Source organism: Lipophrys pholis (genome assembly GCF_963383615.2).
Source record: "Lipophrys pholis genome assembly, chromosome: 1".
Lineage (NCBI taxonomy): Eukaryota > Metazoa > Chordata > Actinopteri > Blenniiformes > Blenniidae > Lipophrys > Lipophrys pholis.
In genome coordinates this window covers 46,014,810-46,038,848 of record NC_137635.1, presented here as the reverse complement: position 1 = coordinate 46,038,848, position 24,039 = coordinate 46,014,810, and the positions used below count along the sequence as shown (strand labels likewise).

The 24,039-nt window shown below is 42.0% G+C and overlaps 1 protein-coding gene across 4 annotated transcripts; it reads left to right on the top strand.

Moving 5' to 3' along the window:
- Window positions 1-14: 14 nt before the first annotated feature.
- Window positions 15-24,039, top strand: LOC308118848 (ADAMTS-like protein 2). Of its 4 annotated transcripts, none has more exons than XM_080478482.1 (20): window positions 15-169; window positions 5,597-5,686; window positions 6,479-6,582; window positions 12,794-12,869; window positions 12,953-13,055; window positions 13,146-13,291; window positions 13,419-13,542; window positions 14,094-14,174; window positions 15,154-15,329; window positions 16,583-16,955; window positions 17,235-17,303; window positions 17,434-17,737; window positions 17,862-17,962; window positions 18,473-18,599; window positions 18,711-18,924; window positions 19,965-20,120; window positions 21,065-21,235; window positions 21,320-21,496; window positions 23,259-23,412; window positions 23,491-24,039. In XM_080478482.1, exons 1-20 carry the CDS (start codon window positions 71-73, stop codon window positions 23,637-23,639), a joined length of 2,994 nt encoding a protein of 997 aa, XP_080334608.1. In that variant the 5' UTR covers window positions 15-70; the 3' UTR covers window positions 23,640-24,039. The 4 variants fall into 4 exon arrangements, with proteins under 4 accessions (XP_080334608.1, XP_080334609.1, XP_080334607.1 ...); XM_080478483.1 differs by having other exon boundaries at window positions 27-169; window positions 17,458-17,737; XM_080478481.1 differs by having other exon boundaries at window positions 33-169; window positions 17,458-17,737; window positions 23,259-23,759.

Here is a 24,039-nt window from a genome sequence, read left to right as displayed (position 1 = left end):
GGAGGAAGGAGGGCAGAAGGAGAGGGGAGAGAGGAGGGGAGCGGAGGTCGCTCCGTGACATGAATGAACCATGTTCGGTAACGGATGCCTGGCTCTCCCGGTCTGCTCCGTCCTGCTCCCGCTGCTGCTCCGCCCGGCGGCCCCGCTGACCGGCGGCCGGACCGTTAAGGTAAATGTCTCCGTGTCGAAGGAGAGGGAGGCGGGGGGGAGGAGGGAGGGAGAGAGAGAGGGAGGGCGAGGGGGCTCGCTCACTTTCACAAGTCTGTCACTTTTAATTAAACCTCGCTATTGTTGTTTTGTTTTGTTTGTTTTTACCTCTAAACTGTATGTTGAAGCTTTTTCTCCCCGTCCTTTCTGGCCCAAACTCCGTCTGTGGAGGGGTTTGCGGAGGAGAAGTGTTTCCAGACGCCCCAGTGTCACTCTTCTCCTGCGGTACTTTCTCCATGAGATGCTTTGGGAGCAGCATGCATTGTTTGACTGAAGTCTGCACAGCAAACGAGCTGGGAAATCATCAAAATCAGAAGTTCAGGGGCGGATCCAGAGAGTTTTCAGGTGGTGGTGGTGGTAGTGGGAAACAGGGTCTAAAGTGCTATGGCGGAGCCAAAAGTTAACAAAAAATAAAAGATTATATTTGATATATTGAACATGTCAACATGCACGATATAGATTTTGATCAAGACTGACTCAGGCCCCGTTTCAGAAAGGTTTCGCATTTACACTGTAACGTTTTGAAAACAATGTCTGTTAAAGCAAAAAAGGCAAAACCGCTGAAAATGATGTAGTTAGCACGTAGGGCCACTAGTGGGTGCTGTTTTTTTGTTTTTGACACGAAACGACAAACACATGCAAGCACTGAACGATACACTATAAACATTAACAAGGGCGAGTACACGGACATTCATATGGACGGATGACAAACTTGAATTGCTATTACAGCTGACTTTCGACATTAAAGTCTCCAGTGTGCAGTAGCAGCATTTCTGAAAAGTTATATTTAACCACTGATTCCACAGAGATGGAGTCGGACCGTTTCTCAAAAAGGTGTATTCTACCCCCATTTCTATGGCGACGGAATTGGAACGTTTTCAAAAAGTAGTTTTTTTTCCCTGGAGAAAGAAGCATTTTGGAAAAGTTCCACCTTGGGAGCCGTTTTCAAAAAGTTGCATATTCAGTGGCTCTGAGTGCCATTGTCGTGTAAACAGACAACCAAAGTTTTCTGTTTTCACTTGAAAACGTGATACAGAAGGGGCCTAAGTAGATGTTCATGATTTATTCTTACAAATAAAAGTAATTTAATTTTCCTTGTAATTTGTGCTTTTGACTTTGGTCCCGGGTCCACAGTGTCTGAAATAATTTTGACTTTCTAATGAAAAGTAGTTAATTACACAATTTAGTCAATTCAATATTCAGGATTTTTTTTTTTAAACAAATTGTGCAGCCTTATTATTTATCCGACAATGTCTCCTCTGAAATTGGTGCTGTTTGAAATTCTCATTGTTAAAAGGATAAAAAATTAAACTTTTCTGAGATGTGGAGGACTGCACATGTGCACTAGATTTACATTTATCAGCCTTTCTGTACTTGTGCAGGCAGATAGAAAAGAAAACATAGGATTGTAAAATAGAAACAAAAAAACATGTGGGTAAATGTTTTTTTTTAATTATACGCAGTCAATAATTGTCATCAGTTTTTGTTAGAATACAGATGACGAGGGTACAGGTTGGCTAATCTGACTACACTAGGCCTCTGGTGTCCTCTTTTATCCCCCCCCTTAAAAAAAAAATTCTGACTGCAGATTTTACCACCTTTAAAGTTCCCACTGGTGTGAAGTCTCCCAAAAATTCTGAACAAAACTTTCAGATGTATCCAGGTAGGCTGTTGTTTACTTCAGCCAGATGGTACAGACCAAATTTTGCTGCCCAACCGGCCTGCCGACAGTCCAAGTGTGTCCGGATTCAACACAACATAAAACAATATATAACCTGAACCCCACAAGGCAAGACATATTGGATTTTCAAACCCCAACAATAGTCTTTAATTCAACTTGAGAAAACACAGATATGTATGAAATCTGTCTGTTCTGTCACATAGACTATCAGGGAGGCAATTTGTTTTTGCGTATAATCCTTTATTTAGCAAAGTAGCAGACATTTCTCCCTTTATACTTAAGGATTGCATCCCTGGTGGACTCTATTCATTTTTATTTCTTCATAAACAATATTCTAATAGGTCCTCTATATCCGTAGTCCCCAACTCTTTTTGTACCACCGACCAGTTTTAAGCGACACAATTTTTCCACAGACTGGCAGGAGGGTGTATGAGGGGATGTAGCACACATAACAAAGCACTATAAAGTGCATCATATGGAGTTCATTGGTTACGCATACACTGTAAATGTATAATTATTATTTTATAATATGCACATATATTTCTATAGTTACCGCGTTGTAATTTATATGATATAAGACTCAGTGGAGCTTGTTTACATCTGATTCTGATGGGAGACAGTGAAACCCAGAGTGTGTACCTTATGTCCAGTCTACTGCAGAATCAACTCCGCTTTAACATCTTCCACTATTTCACAATTCATCTCGTTATGGTGGGAGCCGAAATAGAAACCTTTGCTACAATTTGTTTTTACTACAGCCACCTCCTGAAAGTTCACGGCATTATTGTCGCTTCATTGATTGTAAAGGGCTTCTTTGCTTTTGCAATGTGAATAGCTTCTAAGAGACGAGGCTCATTTCATCCTTTGGCCTTTCCTCCCTTTCAAAGAAGCTCTTCATCGATGTTTGCTTTTCGTTAGTTTGAGGGCGTACGACGCATGAAAAAAAACCCTGCTACGAGTCAAGTGCTGGAAAGAAGTGATGACGAAAGTGAAGAGTTTCTGAAACTGAAATTCAATGCAGACTAATGGAAATTCCAATAGCTTTTCTTATTTCTTTGTGGCCCGGTACCAAATGATCCACGGACTGGTACTGGTCCACATCCCGGAGGTTGGGGACCCCTGCTCCGTAGCATGAACAATGTGGAAAAACACATTGTGGTCCTTATTCTTAGCTTGTTGCATAGCCCGAGGTGGACGTTTGTGCCGGGTCTGTATTTTTTATTTTGCAATTTCCCTCAGTTTTGACTACAAAAAAAATATATCTGTAGTGGTATTTTTTGAATATGTATTTCGTCTGTACATTCTAGCATTCTGCTGCCAAAATACCTTGTGCCACAATTGTTCTGCACTCCTAGTCATTGTCTTAGCACTTTAATTGCTTTTTCTTTGATCGCAAACCATGATTACTGCATCGTTTCACCTCACAAGCTGCTCATCGTCCGTGTGTGTGTGTGTGTGTGTGTGTGTGTGTGTGTGTGTGTGTGTGTGTGTGTGTGTGTGTGTGTGTGTGTGTGTGTGTGTGTGTGTGTGTGTGTGTGTGTGTGTGTGTGTGTGTGTGTGTGTGTGTGTGTGTGTGTGTGTGTGTGTGTGTGTGTGTGTGTGTGTCGAATTAGCCACGGGGTAATCTGACTGCAGGGAGCTTGTGTAGGCTTGTTTAGGACCCTGCTGAGAGAAGACGGTGGTGGGATTTTGAGCCTTGTTGTGTATGTGTTTGCATGTTGGTGGTTAAAAAAAAAAAAAAAGGATGAGGAAAGGAGCACCTCCCCAAGACTCAAAGCAAGCCACATCCTTCTGATTCATGCTGATGCTCTTCAATCTCCTCTTCCTGTGCACCGTGGGAGAGATGAGAGTAAAACCGCTGAATGGATCATTTCTTTAAGCGTCAAGGTGCCTCCACATTGAGACACATTTGTCAAGTTGTGTTTGTAAAGGCACTTGATATTCACTCTCCGGTGCACGTGAATCAAACAGTGAGTGAGTTTTGCACAAGGTAGAGGTCACTTTGTACTTTAGAGTTGGTGGAGCACCGTTATAATTTCTCTGAGGATCGCTAACTTTCTGTGAGAAGCAGCAGAAAGTTTTAGTTAGACGTTAGTCAGCAGGAGGTAAAACGCTGTCTTTAAAAACTAGTTTCTCAGAATTTTGGTGAAACATTCTTCATCTTTTTACAATATGCAGTCTAATTTGTATAGTAAGTAATCATGACTCCTTATTAATCCACAGTAGTTTTGACTTATTAGTCAATGCCTTCAAAAGTCTCAAAAGAGACTACTTTCAAAAACTTGTCAAATCAATCTTGTTAATCTAGATTTGATTATGGGTAAAACAGGTTATATCCTGAATAGGTCAACAGTCCATCACAGGTCAGAGACACGCACAGGGAAACTCCACTGTGTGCTGATCACTCAACATTTTAACAGCGCTTCTCCAATAAAGTTTTCATTTACTACATCCCCGGGCAAAAATTATGGAGTCACCAGTCGTGGGGGATGTTCATTCAGTTGTTTAGTTTTGTAAAAAAAAGCAGATCAGACATGCCACAAAACTAAAGTCATTTAAAATGGAAACTTCCTGGCTTTAAGAAACACTAAAAGAAATCAAGAAATAAAATAGGTATAGTCAATAACAATTGCTTTTTTTTTTTTTAGATCAAGCAGATGGAAAAAATTATGGAATCACTCAATTTTGAGGAAAAAATTATGGAATCACCCTGTAAATTTCCATTGCCAAAACCAACACCTGCATCAGATTAAATCTGCTCATTAGTCTGCACTTAAATAGGAGTGCTCACACCTTGGAGAGCCGCCGCACCAAGTGGATTGACGTGAATCATGGCTCAAACACGAGAGTGTCAGTTGAAACAAAGGAGAGGATTTATCCAACTTCTTAAAGAAGGTAAATCATCACGGAACGTTGCAAAAGGTGTTGGTTGTTCACAGTCAGCTGTGTCCAAAATCTGGACCAAGTACAAACAGCGTGGGAAGGTTGTAAAAGGCGAGCATGCTGGTAGAACGAGGAAGACATGAAAGCGCCAAGACAGAAAACTTAAAGCGATATGTATTGAAAACAGAAAATGCACAGCAAAAACAAATGAGGAACAAACGGGCGTGAACTGGAGTCAACGTCTGTGACCGAACTGTAAGAAGCCGCCTGCCCTAAAAGATTTGCGAATCTGCATTGGGCAGGGTGATGACACTGGAACTTTTGTTTGGTGCCGTACCAATGGGATTTATGAAGACGACTGCCTGAAGAAAACATGGAAATTTCCATAGTCATTGATGATCTGGGGCTTCATGTCGGGTAGAGGCACTGGGGAGATGGCGGTCATTACATCTTCAATAAATGCATAAGCTTACGTTGACATTTTGGACACTTTTCTTATTCCATCAATTGAAAGGATGTTTGGGGATGATGACATGATTTTCCAAGATGATAATGCATCTTGCCATCGAGATAAAAACTGTGAAAGCTTTCCTTGAAGAAAGACACATGAGGTCAGTGTCATGGCGTTGCACATAGAGGTGTGCGTCGGGCGATGCGGCTCTGCGGAGGTGTTTCGCGGCAACGCGTAGCCTTTGCGTTTTCTTTGCATATAAATTCGACTTAACGGTCAGAAGACCAAGTCCTTCGAAAGACGTAGAACCTTCAGCCTGCTTGTTCGCCATGTTCATGTGTTTGTGTGTCGTGTTCTCTGTGTGTGTCTGTCAGGACAGTAGTGAAGGGAGGGCGGAGCTGCATGACGTCCATCTGCCGTCGCACAACGATGAAAGTCGCCGCGCCAAACAACCCAACAAAATGGTAGCGTAATCACACAGCCATGTTTCAACCTGCTCCGCCGAATGGTTCTTCTTCTGCACGTGGACACTGCCAGCTACATGTGCTTGTCATCAGTTTGTAAACACATTTAACTGAGAGCAGACCAAAGCATGCCCCAACACTTGCAAGCAAATAAAGTAGCAGTTTCCTGCTGCTACTGGGTGCGTCCAACTGTCCAAATATTTGGTTGTACTGCAAATTATTGCTTATTGTTATTAGACTTGCATTACATGATACTCATTCTAATGGTCTCTATCGGTTTAGAGAGGCTAAAGGGTAGCATTAACATGCCAAATGTACATTTCTACGCAAAGTCATGCTGCGTTCCAGCTGCTTTAGACCTGGGAATTCTGTGTAGTGTTTTTTTTCTTTGGTGTTGGGGTTTCTTAAGGGTAAATTCAGGCAGTGCTTGTGAGTAAAATGCCGCATGATGTTTAAAGAGCTGGAAAAATATGTTTTATTGGACACATCCATACTGTTGGCTGACTTGCAAAGTGTTTCATAAACTGGAACACTTCAACCCATTTTTCTTCCAAAGGAGTTACGCCATTCTAAGCTTGAAAACTCTCGAGGTCTGAGGCAACTGGAAGGCATCATCAATCGTGAACGTTACAGATTTAAGCTACATATATGACGTCTGCTGCCATACCCAAACTGGTTAATGGCCCAATTGAACTTCCCCTCCACCTATCGAGCTCCCGAACTGTACATAAAGAAATGCACAGTGCTTTCTGTTATCGTGTCTGACTGGCTGCTTTGTATCTCTTCTCTCAGGAGGAAGTATTTCAGTGGTGGGGCGAGTGGTCCAGTTGGTCCTCCTGCTCCAGGAACTGTGGGGGAGGAGTAAGGAGTCAGGAGAGACACTGTCTCATACAGAGGTAGTGTTTTTTTTTTTTTTCCAAAAGTAACCTGAATCATCTGTTATGCCAAAAAAAACATGGTACACATGTGTTGCAATCTGTCTGCGTTGGGTCTAACCTTCATAATAGTGTGAACGGAAAATGTCTTCCTTTTCCATCGTTCACCGTGAGATGCAACATAAAACATTTGAACAATGCAAACTCTGTGTGTCGTTGGTAGTAGTGAGTTACTGGACGTCTGAGGCCCCCGTTTACACGACAATGTTCTCAAGTGAAAAACGGAAAACGTTTCATAAACACCCCGACTCTGTCGCCGTGTAAATAGTGATAAACTTTTCTGAAACGCAGCTACTGCGCGTGCTTCCCCCAGACGTTGTAAATATGGCGGCCTCCAGAGTGTCATGACCCCCAGCCCAGAGTCTCCTGGTAGTTTTATAGTTGAGAGTCACCCGTAATAGCAATTCAATTTTGTCATCAAATGGTGGACATTCATTTTCAAGACATTGCTGTGTAAATGCAAAAATCTCCCTAAAATTAAAAAAGGTGAAAATGATGCATTTTCACTTGAAACGTTGCCTAACATGAGTTTTAGTAGTTTGTTTTCTAGTAATTGACAAGAGCTTTAGCCATCATCCAGTAGGCTGGAATGTGCAGATTGAAATTAACTGACTGGCATAACGAGTGATTTATTTGTTAGACATCTCACATCTCCGACTTTACTGGACAGCTTCAGCAAGATGTCTGGAAACATTATGATGCCATCATATGCGTTGTGGTTTTACGTTGTGTCCTACAAGCAAGACATATTTCAACGATTTAAAATGGGTCTTTGACATTTATTTACCTTCTGTTGCTTATAAAAATGGAATCATGATCGATAGAGAGAAGCTTTTAACCAATAATAACTTACTTTAAAAAAATGGACAGAAATACTCACTAACTGAATATTGTTTAACAATTCTAATGCCATAAAAAAAATGCATCGAGCCGGTCTCGTCATGAGTAATTTTAGAAATCATCACGCTCTTTATAGATATATATATATATATATATCTATAGTATAGATATATATTTCTTTTTTTCATAGATGTAGCCTGATGACAGTTGCAGTCCTGTGAAGATAGGTCTCAATAAAGGATTTCATTTTACTCTTCTCATATTTCTCTTTAGCATTAAAAGCCCTCTAAAGCCTGCTGCAGAGGCATCCCAACCGTGTGATGCAGCCACCACCATGCTTCATGATGACTTTTGTTTAATGTCAGCTTAAACTTAATCTGATAAGACAAATAAATGAACATTTTCAGGATTCTTTTCCTGACTTCTGTTTTCCTTTAGAGTGTATCTTTATTGTGTTGCAGGTAAATTAGCAGCTCCTTACTGCAGGTGTCAGGGCGAGAAACCTTTTTTAACTTTTCCGACTAAAATAAGCATTTTTTTGCAGCCACTAACCAAATACAACTTTTATTTCTAGCCATAAACAATATTCAACATTATGCATGAAGATAACAATGCTCATAATGTTTTTGCAAATCATACTGTACTTTATGTGCGTCAGTTATGTTAACTACATTTCCAAAAGCTAACATAATTTTGCTCCTCCTGCTTTTGGAGTTATTTAAACAAAGAAAATTCCTAATAATGAACCCAAAACAATCACTTTTAAGACGTTAATCATTTCTCACTTTTTCTTCACTTCAGCATATGTGTGTATTATCTCATTTCAAAAACAAACAACAGCGTCAACTTGTGGCCTGGCATGCTAACTACATCATTTTCAGCATTTCTACCGTTTTCAAAATGTCGTAAAATGGAAACTGTTTTTAACTAAAATGTGAAAAACTATGCATTTTTACTTGAAACATTGTGTAAACAGGGAGTTTTCCAAGCATGACTAGAAAACAAACCTACAAAATAAAAAAGACTTATTTGTCAAACATCAAAGCTGTATTAAACTATTATAGACACCAGAAAGGTGGACATATGACTTATTGTAAGATGAGTGTGTGTGAAGGTCACAAGACTTTAGAAATACGTTTGACTGTTTATTTTAAGTTGAAGGGAGACCTTACAGAACGAGTCTTGTAGATTTCCTTTGTGATAAAAAGCCACTTTCTATTGACCATGACTTTCCAAAAGCAGTAAAGGTGGAGAACACCATAGAGGAGGTACAGCTTTGACAGAGACTGTGTTTGCAGCCACGCTGGTACATTTGACATGCCCTGTCAGACTTGCGGAAGTTTCTGTCAACCAAGATTAACACCACTCTGCCCTCTCAGTTGGCCCTCTGTCTTCCCCCCTCACCCCCCTCCCCCTCTCTCCCCTCATTCCTTCCCTTCACCTCCTCTTCCTCCTCTCCTCCTGGTCTCTCCTCTCCCGTCCTCCCCCTTCATCACCTCCTGCCAATTAGATGTGACACTCTTGCATAGTGACCTCCCGCTCACCTCCTCCCGCTGTCTCTCGTACCTCGGTGTCTAAACAGAGTTGGAGGATGGGCCTGAGAAAGAGGGAGGTGTGTCTGTGGGGGGTGTACTTAACGAAAGACAGATGCATTAACTCCGAGCTGGACTTCTGTCGGACCTCCCTAACACACACACACACACACACACACACACTAGGAATCAGCCATAAACTAGAGTGCTTTCTGGATTTTCTCGGTACAGGCACTGCAACGAAATCGCGTGTTGTAAAACTTTGCAAAAATTTAAAGTGCTGAAACGCTTCAGATTTATCTCCGCCAGCTGGTCCAAGAAGGTTCACTCACTCCGTTATTTCTCAACAAAACCAAATGTGTACTTTTCTTTGCGGTCGCCTCGTTTTGGCCTGATCTCATGCATTTCCGATACACATAAACTGTGAGATTCCCTTAAAACAATGTCATTTTTGGAATTGTTCCAGACAACTTCTTTACTATACTGCAATTGAAGGACAGAAAACAGAATAAACGTGAACAGTAAAGCTCTTTTTATACACTGATGCTAACATGTCACCTTGTGCACACCCATACTGAAAACTAAACATTCTCGAAGCTCCATAGTCTCCAGATAGCCGCCAATATCTCATATTACTTCTGCTCCACATCCGTAACAACAGCTCAAGATTGTCTTGGTCCAAAACAGCTGCAATGCTGCATTAAGACTTCTTAACTCAAATTCCTAATCTACATTCGGGTATTGGGGAGGCACTGATGCCAATACCAGTATCTGGTCCAATACTGCACAACATGCTTGTACTCGTAAAAGATCCCTGATACAACCTGGCGAGTATTATGTGATGTCAGCCGTCAACGATGTCAGGGGCAGGTAGACAAGAGGGCACGAGCAATGTTTGCGGTTTTGAGGTTCTTTCATATTAATGAGAATGACAGGAGTAAACCAGTAAACCAGGAGTCACCAGTGACATTTGGACCAGCAGAGTTAGAGGGATGACAGCCAGTTTCCTGAGAGCTGTGCTGACATGCTACATACTAAAGAGTTTCGGAGCTCTCACACCAGCGATGGCTGAATCACTCATTAACAGTGAACGCAGTTGTGTAGATAAAAGCTCCGCACTGCTTTATACGTACTGCAGACAAGGTAGTCTGGTTGGAGGTTGTTGGACGTGTGTGGAGCATCGATGCAGCGGCTGTTGGAAATGATTGACAGTGATGCAAAGCCTTTGCATATCGTTTGACTATAGAGTATAAATTAGGCTTGATAGCGTTTCACAATTTCTCGCATCAGTACTTGGCATCAGCAAGTAGCTAAAGGTTAGTACTTGTAGTTGTACTTGTCCTTTAAAAAAGTTGGACGGGTGTATCCCATTGCATGATCCTCAGTAGCTACCTTATAATGGATACCCATTTAACTAAAAATCACGAACATAGGACTAATAGAGCCTGGTGGATGTTTAAAAAGTAATTTGAGGGATATATGTAAGTTGATGTCTGTGAATAAAAGCCACACTCAGGGTGAGGTTGTAAAAACATGCACAATGGAACAACTACATACGTTTTTTTTAAGATTTCACTGTATTTTCAACCAGAACCTTTCATTAAAATTGGCTTTATGTTGAAATTGTTGTAATTTTCAGTGGTAATTGTTTGGTTTTGTGAAAATATAGACGAAAATATCGATCAGGGTATCAACACATTTTGGTTCAGAGTCACATCCAGTCCAATTTCATCTTGAGTGGGCCACACTTGTAAAATAGTATCGTAATAACCTTTAAATTTGAACTTTTTCTTTGTTGTGGCTCAGCGTATACACAATGAAAATGTCTATATTTTCACAAAACCAAACAATTACTACTGAAAGTGACAACAATCTCAACATAAAGACAATTCTAATGTTACGTTCTGGTGCAAAACCAGTGAAATGTCCAAAAAAACGCCTCCTATAATTGTTCCATTATGGGAGTTTTTGCAAACTCACCCTGAGAGCATGGCTTTGAGGCTCGTTTGATCGTAATGAGGTACCTAGTTTTCTTGGCAGCATCACTGATATCTCAGTTTGGGTCTCGATGTTTTATTTGACATTTGTAAAATTTGCCTGGTGGGATAGATTGGAGGCTTTTTTTATTTTGGCTCATGGGCCTCATGTTCAACACCCTTGTTTTCAGTAGTGAGGAGGAAAACAGAGATTTACGATACAGTTTGTAACCCTTCGTCTGACTGAAGGCTTCCTGCGGGTTGCAGACCATTACACCCACAACTCGCCCACTGCGACTTCCTCGTAAAATAAACAGTGATTCTGTGACATTTAGAGTTTAGAGGAGCGATGTTTCTGTAACAAGCAGCTCCAATAACGGCTGCAGCTTTGTGCAAATAGTACTTACACACACACACATATACGCTAATGGTCTCCATTACTGTTACTGTCACATTTCAGTTCTAAACTCATTGTACTATAAAACATGATGATTTCTATCACCTTCTTTGGAGCCTCTTCTAGCTTTTTGTTGTGATTTCCAGTAAATACAGAAGGACATTTATCAGCTCACGAGGGAGATCGTTCTGTAAGGGGTTGATGGAGATGAAAGGAAGGAAATATACCCACTAGGGCTGCGCAGTATACTACGAATGTCTCGTGATATCAACATGTGCAATATAGGTATTGTAAAGGATTTTTTTGTACTTATACAGTATCAACACCATAATCTTCAGTTTCTCTTCGAGGTAAAAATGTAGACTCCATCCAGTTTCTACTTCTATACCAAGCTTGTCTTCTGTACAGATTCTACGAGAACAATGGCTCCATTTTAGATTAATTTCAATCATTTATCCCCTGAAGGCACCACAGTGTACCTGGATGGACTTCTTATTCGTATGTTCTTACTTATGTAGGTTGTCGCCTCCAAATCAGTGTGTACTTCCTGTCACGTTTGATCTCCACTAAGTAAACTCACATGGGTCGTGTGCCATCCTTGTACTGAGTACTGAGCTGCTTCTGGTGGAGCTTTGTGCAGAATGAGCAGCACTGAGCAAACAAGAAAAAACTCAGGACTAAAGAAACCTGAAAGAAAATCACACAATCTCATCTTCTGATAGATGAAGACCCTTCTCTTAATTTCCTGTTCTGTGGGTGTAGTTTAAAAATGAAAAATGAAGTTATTAGTGCCAAAAATACAATCTACTGAATGATCCTGTGTGATCTCGTCAGGTAGAAGTACATGAAGTATTTCCATAATGTTATATAGGGTCACACAAGATAATGGAAATTTATCGTCATTGCAATATCAATACGTGTGAAATTCATGGAAGGTGCCTCGAGAAGACCGATCCGAACAGGAAGTTGCCACAAGAAAGACACCATAAATCCAGCTTTTGTCAGAATAAATTCTTGTTTCACTTCATTACTGCAGCATTATTTCATATCTCTAGGCCAAATGGCAGAACTCAGAAGCACAAAAATCAAAGAAAAATGATCAAAACATACTGCTACGTGCCTGAAATTGACTTTTTGTTTCCGTGTTTGTTCTCCGGAAGAAATGACTGAGAATTGATCGCAACACGGCCACCTAGTGGCCAAATTATGTAAAGGCAGCATGTTCTCTTTGAGCGCCACAAAAGTTGTTAGCTGTTCTAATTCCAACGTTGTGGGTCTGGATGCGGTTTCCTTACATTAGGTTTGTATCATAATCATCTTATATTGTGATTTATAGCATTACAACTCCTGCGCTGTGCTATGTATCAGCCCAGTTTAGGTCAGCTTCACCAGTCAGTCTTGTAAATCCTGTCCTGTCTCCCTTTCAGGCTTTCCACCACCCAGAATGTGAACAGCTCATATTGTGTCGGCTCCCCCAAACAGTACCAGCTCTGTGCCAACCAGGTATGGCCTTCACCTGTTCTTAGAAAAAATCAATTTGTTGATATGATGCTATGCAGCTGGTTTTGTGGTGTTGTGTTTCCCAGTCCTGCCCCAGCTCCAGCATTAGCTTCAAGCAGCACCAGTGTTCCCAGTTCAACGCCAAAGCCTTCGGAAGGAGATACTACCAGTGGATACCGCTTTATCCAGGTTACACAGCCCCGTCAACGATCTTAAAATGAATGCCGAGTTCCCCTGCAATACAAATGAGATTGATGTCTTGTTAAATTCTCCGTGTAGCTGATTACATCAGCATCTCCAATAAGCCGTGTGACCTGCAGTGCACCACGGTCAGCGGGGAGCGGCAGCTGCTGGTTCCCGCCCACGACGGAACCTTCTGCCGCGACGCCAAGTACCGAGGAGTCTGTATCGAAGGCGTCTGTCAGGTAATCCCACAAGGCAACAGAAGCCTCTTTTTCACCACTTTAAACTGACAAAAATGGGTCAATATTGATCCAGATAGTATGTAAAGGTTTGAAATTGGTTGACTCAACAGCCCGTTTTCCGCTCCAGTCTGTAGGTTGCGACGGGCAGCTGTACAGCAGCAAGACAGTGGACCGATGCGGTGTGTGCGGAGGCAACGGGACGTCATGCCAGCGCATCTCTGGATCGTACAGGAAGGCACTCACACAGTTAGGTAACACACACTCAAACACGCACGTAGACAGATGTGCATGTGGGACGTCAGCCGTGCACCACTGAACGCCCTCTCACCTCATCACTTCCTATATCCTGACATATCTCCGGTAGTCATTGGAAAGGTACAGAAACCAAAATTTGAAAATGCAGGTCTATTTTGTAACAGGCTGAACAAAATTTCATAAACATTAACTGAAGAGAAAATTCAGGGTTTTCCAGGCAGAGGTGGTAAAATTACATTCAATATGAGCATTTTTAAGATATTTTGGTATTTCGATTTAAGTTGATCAGCTTTATTTTTACTTTTCTGGCCCAGTTGAGATCAAACCGAGTTGTATGTGGTCCCTAAACTGAAATGAATTTAAAATAATTCACGTCAAATAGTAGTTAAGAGGAAATGTGGAAGAATTCACTGTGTGGTGAGACTGCAACGGCTCAAGAATGCGGTTCATCTCAGAATCCTCTAATAAAAGACTGAAGGAACTGATAAATGTTATCCATCATGTTTTGATCACCAGAGTTTAAAGTGGATGTTTGTTTTGTCTTCAGGTTATGTGCTCATCACCAACATCCCCGCTGGATCTTCAGACATCCAGATCGTGGAGAGACGCAAGACTGAGAACATCCTGGGTGAGAACCTACAACTTCTTTAAGGTCCATACTCCTCACATAAAACAAGTAAATTCAGCAGTTAACCAGTAAAGAGCAAAAGAAAACATTCAGCAATCTTTACATCTCTCAATTTCAACAAACCTTTAATATTCTTACTTCAACAGATACAGAAATCTGTAATCTTGTACTGCTGTGACTGAGTTTGCTGGTTAAGTTCACATGAAATAGGATCAGTTATACAGCTAAAATAAAGTGAAAATCTGATGTTTATTCAGGGATGCTAATTACTGAGTAATTCAAATGTTTCTTGCAGTGTGACATCTTTTATAGGGATGCACAGATACCACTTTTTTATAGGACAAGTTCAAATTCGAGTACTAACCATTAGCGACTTGCCGATACCGAGTACCGATACAAGTACTTATTCTAGGTCGTTTCAGGGATTTTTCACAAGCGCGAGTACTTTGAGCAGTATCGGACTCGATACTGGATACCGATGTTGGTGCGTCTCTAATATTTTATGTTGCCGTGAGGAGGACTTGAGTTAGTTCAGGATTATTGACGCACTCCTACAGTAAGCATGACTTTGTCTATTGGTTAGTTGGTTAGTGAGTAGAGAGTGAGTAAACCAACACAATTTAAGTAACTGCACCGTATTGTAATTGCATATTTCATAACAATAATTACTGTTAGTCAAATAAGTAGTAAGTTAATACCATGTTACTGCCAATGCTAGTTTTTCAATATTGACACAATTAGACATTTTTCACAACATTAATTATGCAGACAATATATATGTGCAGGATTGTACAAGTAAACCACTTCTTGTAAAACCACTTAGTTCCAAAACGTGGCTTTGTAAGTCCCTCTTATTAGGTGGCATAATTTACATCTCTCATATTGTATCTTTAAGTCGCCACTCGGTGTTATTGTTGGTACCTCGGTTATGAAAGTCACTGTTCTCCATTTGTCCCGGGACGCTGTCGCTCCTCTTCAGCTCTGTCGGATGAGGCAGGACATTTCTTCTTCAATGGGAACACCGTGTTCGACAACCCTCAGAACTTCCACGTGGCGGGAACGGTGTTCAAATACCGGCGTCCCAGCAACGTGTTCTCCGACGGCTTGGAGTACATCATCGCTCAGGGTCCCACACAGCTGGGCCTCAATGTCATGGTGAAGTACAAGTTTATTTGCTATGAAGCTGTGATATGTGGCCTAAACAAGAACAGAATCTAATGATATCAAAACCAGATGTGTGATAGAAAGTAGTTCAAAGACGACACGTTAGATTTTAAGTGTGGTTTCCTTACAAAAACAAACGACAGCACCCACTAGTGGCCCTACACGAAAACTACGTCATTTCCAGAATGGCGCTTTGTAAATATAAAGCTTTCTGAAACAAAAAAAAACTAAAACGATTTGTTGTCACTTGAAACGTAGTGAAAACGGGGCCTGAAGGACATGAACTGTGAATCGATCCTTAAATATTGTTTACAAAAAGTATGTGTGCTTTGTTATAATTGAACCCTCCAGTGGGCAATTGATGGACCTTTCCTTTGACCCTAAGTTGCATAAAATAGTTTTCAAAATTGCATCATATTATTAGTTAATATGAGTCATTCATAATATGACTTGAGATAAATAAACACTAAAGTATGTGATGTTTATGAGTTTGTGCTTTGGAATTTGTATTTCCAAATAAGATAAGTTAAGATAATTTCTCAAGAATTTCCCTCTGTGATGAATGAAGTATTTCTATTCTATTCACACACTTAGGCTCTGTTTGGTTTTAGTTAAAAAAAAAAAAAAAAAAAAAATCATCCTACAAGCAACATTTTAGAATCCTGCATTTTGTTGTTTATTGGCCGGGTTTTCTTTATTTTTGTTCTTTTGACTTCTGTCCTGTGGCTACCGGGTATGAATTAATAAGGGCTGTGACTCGATTGCATAATAATAATAAAAAAAAGGTTAACGACACAATTTGTGTGAATAAATTGCTGTTAATGAAACTTTTCTTTCTTCTGATCATGAATTCATAGTGCATTAAAACATAATTTATTACTGTTTAGTCTTTTGTGACATAATTGTGCGCATTGCGATTACGATAAATTTGTGTGTCGACTTGCTTCTTTTCAGTCATTTTTCTCACATTTTTGTAATTTTCTGCTTTTACTTTCTGGCCTGTTGTCATCAGAACGGCGTAAAGTTGAAATTATGCTTCTGATTGGTCATTTAAGTTGGTATGCAGAGTGTCGAAACATTTTTATTGCGAATATTGATGTTGCGATGATGATGATGATGATGAATGTCCGATATATTGTGCAGTCTTACGTGAACAAAATATGGCAAATAGTTAACGCGTTTTGCATCATTACATTCTGATTGTTGTACTGCTGTTGGTGTGATTTTTGTCCCTCTGTGTGCAGTACTACAACCTGAATGGGAAACTCCCTCACATCACCTACGAGTACACGATACCCCTCAAGTCTCACGGCGTGGTAGATGTAGCAACCCCCCCAGGCCCCGCCCACTCACGCATGAACCACACCTACGTAGAGGTCAGCGAGGACGTCCGGGGGCTCCAGAGCAGCTCGGGGAACAACAGCCGAGGCGACGAGTCCGTCCGTCACTACAACAGCCACGCGCAGGCGGAGGAGGAGGTGTGGGAGATCCAAACATCCAGCCCACCTCCACCACCGCCACCAGCCGCCATGTTGGTCTACAGACCCGCTGATGTCAGTCATGTATTCAGCCACAACGACGTGGAGGAGCCCGGACCTCTCGCACCGTCTGCTTACAGTAAGTCACACGTTTAGTATCATTTCTTATAAAGCGAGCATTCTTGTAACTCCAGAATAAATGCCACTTTACTTTTTTTCTCACTTGCTACTAACAATATTTTAGATGTTTGTCATTCTATGGGACAATTCCTTCAGAGATTTTACAAAGATATAGGGTCAAACAGCTCTTGGGGAGTTCATATCTAAATATTTATCTTAATTATTGACTTAAATTGAGTTTTATAACCTTTATAACCTAGTCTTTGGGAAGTTTTCACTTGTTCTTCTCTCCATTCAGGGAGTTCCTCCAACTCGATTGACGAGCCGTCCACTGCTGATGAAAACACGCTGCTGCTCTCATTTCCAGGTAGAAAAGATTCACTGTCCTTCCAATAAGATGCTTGTTTTTGTTTTACTGCCTTGAGGGGGAAGGGTTGTGTTTTTAGCCTGAGATTCTTTCAGATGATACCATAGGGCTTCCTATTTATCAATCATAGGAAGTCAGATTGCTCACCCTGCAGGCCTGCCTGAAGAAACCCCCCACCTGCTGCAGGAGGCTTTACACTACAACCAGACCAACACACACACTGTTGAAGAGACGCACGGTGACCCGGCGGAAACCGGAGCCGAGCCTCCAGCAGATGCAGAGCTGCTCACCGACCCCCGGCTGGAGATGCAACCCGACGTGGTGGCAATCGCCAACACACACTCCGATTCTGCTCGCGCAGAAACCGGAACACACCCTGGCATTTTGGTGCAGCTGCAGCAGGTGTCGGCAGTCCAGAAAGCCAACACCGAGAGGTACGAGGGAGCAGATGCACATCTTTTTGTGGTTTACAAGCCTTGGCCGCTTGAATTGTGCAGTAAAAACAGCCAAGACTGGAAACGGCTTTACATAAACTGTCTGTCTGTGATTCCCCTCCAGCAATGACTTCGATGTGGGTCTGGAGCCAGATATCAGTCTGGCAGACATGTATCGCTGGAAGGTTTCTGCGTACGCTCCGTGCAGCTCCACCTGCACAACGGGTAAACACTGAGTTTAGTTGTGACTGTCAGACATGTATTCATGTGTAGAAGCAAGAACTACCAAGTTACACAGTTACTCTTTTCCATCATTCAGAAAAAAAGCTGGGGATGCCTTCGAGTTTAAAAACATCTCCAATCTACAAGTCAGCAGGGGCCTCAACCAATTCATGATCTAATCATTGCTGATGCTCCCAGCTGCTCCAAAAACCTGGAAAGTGATGCACTAATTTCACCTAAATTGGAAGAATGTCAGGAAAAAGCTCTTTTCCAACCCAGAATGTGAGCCGAACAGTTCAGTGAACAAGAGCTAAATGTGGCTCCTGTTCATGCTTCTTTGTAGTTAAACAAATGACAACAAGATGTCTACCGCCATGTCTGTTGGTTCTCAATCTGCCCAATCCCAGATGCACAAAGGATCACAATTAGGCCCTTAAACCTTAAGATCACAGCAAGTGTGTACACGTTGTGCCGGATGTTTGGTAGAGAAAATTTTTTCTTTTTCATTCTCAGGTATCACCACCAGCTACGCCCTATGTGTGCGATACGACGGCACTGAGGTGGATGACAGCTACTGCGACTCTCTGACCAGACCGGAGCCCACGCACGAGTTCTGCACTGGAAAGGAGTGTCCTCCACGGTACACATTTAATCTTCCCTTCAACTCACACTCAATATATCCTATTGTAAGTGAAAGGATGCCGTAGAGCTGACCTCCAACAAAAGCAGTGCTTCCTCCGTGTCTCCTCAGGTGGGAGACGAGTGGGTGGAGCGAGTGCTCGCGGACCTGTGGAGAGGGCGTTCAGTACCGCACGGTGCGCTGCTGGAAGATGCTGTCGCCCGGGCTCGACTCCTCTGTGTACGACTCCCTGTGTCTGTCCCACGACCTGCACAAACCCGCCAACCGGAAGGTCTGCGTGGGACAGAGCTGCGGCCCCCAGTGGGAGGTGTCCGAGTGGTCCGAGGTGGGTGCCCCTGCAAGCCGTCGCCACTGGTCACCGTCCGAGGATAAGCAAGAGAATAAAACAACAGGCTGGAGTATAAAAATGACTAAACAGCCAGACGAGTAATCATGAAGTTTAAGCTCCACATTTACAAATTCAGAAAGGAAAGAGGAGAAAGGCTCATTGAGTTAATGACATAAAACTTTACTGTTCTTTATTGTTGGTGCTTGTGTATATGTTTTATTGGTTTTACTTTCAACTTCTAACAATCAATTAATTAATTAACAATAATGTAACAACTTACCAATAGTGTAATGGGATATGTGAGCCATTATTGTATAATACCTTCTTTCCAATGATCTATTAAGTTATTACATTGATTGAGTGGCATTTATAAGAGTAGCCAATAGTGTAATAAAACATGAATAAAACAACATTACATTGAAATAAAAGCAATTTTTTGCAGGTTTTCTGTAGTTTGCCTATTAAAATTTGACATATTGGACGGGGTCGCCATTATGTTCATTGATTGAGAATAAATACTGTGCAGCACTCTCTCTCAATTATGGTTGTATTTTATTACATTACTGCTAGTTATTGGAAAGTATTGCATTATTGTTGTTACACACCTCAATTGGACTATAATAAAGTATATATAAATGGAAAAAAAACACATTTATCTATTAGTCAATTTGATGCTTTTTAAATAGATAAATCTTAAATATAAGCTCAAGAAATTTAATGTATAGATTTTTTTTAAATTACTAGATCGAAGAAGAAGCACATGTGAGTTTGTCTATAAAATGCGTGTTTCTCCTCTGTCCCCGTCATTCACCAGAGAAACAGACACTCACACCAAGTCAATTCAGAATCACCATTAAACCTCAAATACATGTTTGACTAAACCAAACAATCCAGGGACAACATACAAACTGTGCACAGAAAGGCCCGGACTTGAACCTACTATGACTAACACCACTAACACCACTGTGATCAAATGAATGAGCAGCCAAAACTTGAACGTGTGTGTCTCACTCTCTCTCTCTCTCTCTCTCTCACAGTGTTCGGCTCGCTGTGGCTCGCGGGGTGTCCGCACTCGAGACGTCCGCTGCTCCATGGAAATGAGACTGTGCAACAAGTCGTCCCAGCCGGTGGAGAGTCAGGAGTGTGAAGGCCCGCCCTGTGACCGCCGCTGGACCGTCTCCGACTGGGGACCCGTGAGTTCACTCTTCAGTCTTATTGGTCTCCGGGTTTCAGATAAAACTGCCTGAGATGTAAAACACACTGGCACAAAGACAGAATGCAATGATCTGTAAATCTCATAAACTAATAATTTATTACGACGGGAACATAAACAACAGAAAAGAACAGTTTCCTATAGATATTTGTCATTTTGATTAATGTCACCATTAATTGTTTCCCACCTTTTTCAGATGACATTTTCCTTCAACAATTACAATATCAAGCAGAGGATCTCCAACATGACAGTGAACTCAAAAAACGTTTTATATCAGGTGTTCAGTTCAGGGGACATTCACCAAAATGTCATCTTGAGAGGGCTAGACTGGTAAAATAGTGCCATAATAACCTTTAAATTTAAACTTTAAAAGGTTTTCCTTTTGGTGCAAAATACAGTGAAATGTCCAAAAAACTGCTCCTATAGTTGAATGATGCATGTTTTTACAAACTCACCCGGACAGCATGGCTTTGAAGCTTTCATGGCAGCATCACTGATATCTCAGGTCAGGTCTCACTGTTGTGTTGTGTCCACTACCCTTAAGAAATTAGTTAAAAAAAATCCACGCTTTCTTTGAATTTGAACAATATTTTTAGTTGGGTGGCAGGCTGGATTGGAGCTTCTTAAAGGCAAGTTTTGGCCTATAGGCCGTATGCTTGACCCCCCCCTGCTCTAATCGAAATGCTACCAGAGGATCCACAGTGAGAGATTTCTTTAAATCCTGGGAATTGTTAAAAGTTCTCACTGTTCTTTTCAAATAAGCCTCATTGGTAGGATACCATTGATTTTCCCCTGCCCCGGCTTTTTTGACATGACTCAAGTCATCATGCTGAAATGATTCATTCTGTTTCTATTCATATTTTCCACTTTGTCCCAACTTGTTTGTAATGTTTGTGTTTTCCTCTGTTACCTGTGCTGCCGCAGTGCTCAGGTGTGTGCCGGGAGGGCCGGATGGTGCGCGTGGTCACCTGCCGCTCATCGAGCGGCCTCGTGACGTCGGAGGAGCAGTGCGACCAATCGCTGCGCCCGCTGGCCATCTACCCCTGTGGAGACAGAGACTGCGCCCCCCACTGGGTGGAACAGGAGTGGCAGCAGGTAACTGCAGCTCGTCATGCAGATGCTTTGCGTCATATTTCATCTAAAAAGACTCACGCGGTCCTCTTCGTCTTCGTGTTTCAGTGTAACGCCACCTGTGGCCGCGGCGTGCGGCACCGCCAGGTCGTGTGCGCCGGCCTGGAAGGAGGCGTGTTCAAAGAGTTCCCCGACAGCAGCTGCGAACAAGCCAACAAACCCGAGACCAGATCGTCCTGCTTCCAAAGACCCTGCTCCAAGTGGTTCACCACATCCTGGTCACAGGTAACAGACACTGCCGTCTCGAATACACAGAAAACTCGGGATGCACCGATTTAAAGAATGAGCTTGATCGTTAACTACTTGCTAATACCGAGTAAAGAAAAGAGTATAGTTTTACCTCGATTATCTGGACCTTGGATCTGGCGGCATCGCAGTCTCTTTCCTACAGAGCTATCACCCGCAAGTACGGAAAGCAGAAAGTTGCTGACATCAAAAAAAGTAGAAGGACTTGCAAGTTTTAGCGCAAGGCTGTTTAGATGAACACGCCCAAACATGGCCGATTTAGAGACATGAAGATGGAGAAAACCTGAGGGAGAACATGCAAACTCCTCATCGAAAGGCCCCCAAACATATAAACTATAGATATGGACTTGACTAGAGCGATTATGCTCATGGCACCTCTTTTTTAATTATTATTTTTTGGGAACCTGCAACGTTAAAGAATCATTCTCTTGGTTCAAAATATAATCAGGAAGAAACGAGCATTGGTTCGCTATTTTCGCATGATTTCGGCACAAATTACTCTGTATGTGGTCACATCATGCCGTCAGGTGAACTGACGTCACAGTGAGGCTCGCAAATCTCCGACTGTAGGTCAGCAATTTACTGTGGAAAAACCTCAGAAGGAGCAACCTCAGATTTGATCTGCTCTGTAGAAATGTGTTTATAAATCCAGCTGCATTAGTTGAGAGAAAACACTTAAATTGTTAACTTAAATAGAAGTGCAGATGCTCAGGTAAGTGAGAAACTACAGGTTTCCAAGTACAAAGGGAGAAGCAGTTTGATCCCAGTGATACATATGATATTATATAATAATGTAAAGATAAAACTGATGGTGAGGTAAACCTTCAGTTTGATAAGTTTTTCAATTATGAGCTATTAAAAAAAAGCAGGCATTTTATGATCACCCATTAAATGTTCAAATATTTTTCTTAGTGCAGGTGTCCCAAACAACTTCAGACAGATGGAGGTGAAAATGAAAATAGAAAAAACAAAACCTCATGATAGATGAGAAGGTTTCTACGTCAATCTCTCCCCCATTTACAACATTGTTCTTTCTATCCGTGTATAAAAACTCTAATCCAGATTCAAAGGGTCATGGTCAACCTTCTATGAACCCGATGAAACCTCATGTGACTCCCAACAATGAAGGTCATTAAAAACACAATAGAGCATGAAGGAGCCACACCCTGAGAGCTGTGGATCGTCAACATAGAAACCATCACCATGGAAACCCGAGGTCTTTAGAGTTTGAAACCTTGTTGACGCTCGAGGAGTTTAAGTCTGGACTTGAGCCTCGTTTACATGTTTAAATGTTTTCAAGTGAAAATGGAAAACGTAGTTAGTTTGAATGATGTCATTCCGAGCCTCTGAAAACACATCTTTTTGAAACTTGGAATTTTATGAAAATACTCTGTCTCCATGACAACGGGGAAAAACACAACTTTTCTGAAATGTTGCTACTGCACAACACATGTGCACCACGGCCATAGTAAATGGTTCTTCTGCATGTGCAAGTGAAGGGACAATAACAACAATGGCGGCCTCCAGAGCGTCATGACTCTCAGTCCATGTTCTACTGGGGCTTGGTAGTTTAATAGTTGAGTCACCCGGAATAGAGAAGTTGTCTAAAGGTCTTAGATTTAAGTGTAACTAGTCAACAGCATGAAGTGATGAAGCCGCTTGTATAAGGAGCACGATGAGGTGGGCGTTCAATCAGTGTCGTGGATGAATTGAGGAGTAACTTCCTGCTTCACCACCTCAGTGCAGTAAGACCTGCGGGAGCGGCGTCCAGGTCCGAGAGGTGAAGTGTTACCAGGGGGAGGAGCTGGTGACCCGGGGCCACAGCTGCGACTCGGCTCTAAAACCCGAAGCCCGACAGAGCTGTGAGATCCAGAGCTGTCCGACAGAAGCACCAGGTACTACACCAGGAACAGATATGAGCGTCTCATACCTCCTGGAGCCTGCTTCACATCCTTTCTCTTCCGTTTCTCCAGCGGCGGCGCCGGCAGCTTCAGTAGCAGTGGACGACTCCTGCCAAGACAAGCCGACGGCCAACTGTGCCCTGGTCCTGAAGGTGAAACTGTGCTCTCATTGGTACTACAGAAAGGCCTGCTGCCAGTCCTGTAAGGCCCCGCGCCCCTGAAGGAGTCTTCAAACTGTGACCTCTTTATTGGTGCTACAGAAGCCTGCTGCTGAGGACTTGGACTCCGACCCTGTTTCTGTGACCTTATCACTCACCTGGAAGGTCATCACGTGCTCACTGTATTCTTCACCTCCATGTTGTCCCGCATCGACACTGCTAAAGCAATGAGAGTTAATTCTCCCTCACGAGAGAATGGAAAGATTTTTTTCCCCTTTGGTTTTGTTTTAGCTACCTTCATTTGACATAGGCCCTGTTAACTTTGTGTGCTAATAGACATATTTCATCCCCCCCCGACAATGTGAAGATAGACTAGCGATAGAACACACTGGGACACGCTTCATCCTTTGTGTTCATCTGTGGTGCAACCTCAATGTGAGAAATATAAATGAGAACAAAATGC

Excerpts from the sequence above, each read along its gene's own strand:
- LOC308118848 (XM_080478481.1), top strand. The coding sequence starts at position 71 with ATGTTCGGTAACGGATGCCTGGCTCTCCCGGTCTGCTCCGTCCTGCTC. Across the intron at positions 13,543-14,093 it reads GAAGGCACTCACACAGTTAG|GTTATGTGCTCATCACCAAC; the intron begins GTAACACACACT and ends TTTTGTCTTCAG. Across the intron at positions 21,236-21,319 it reads TGGAACAGGAGTGGCAGCAG|TGTAACGCCACCTGTGGCCG; the intron begins GTAACTGCAGCT and ends TTCGTGTTTCAG.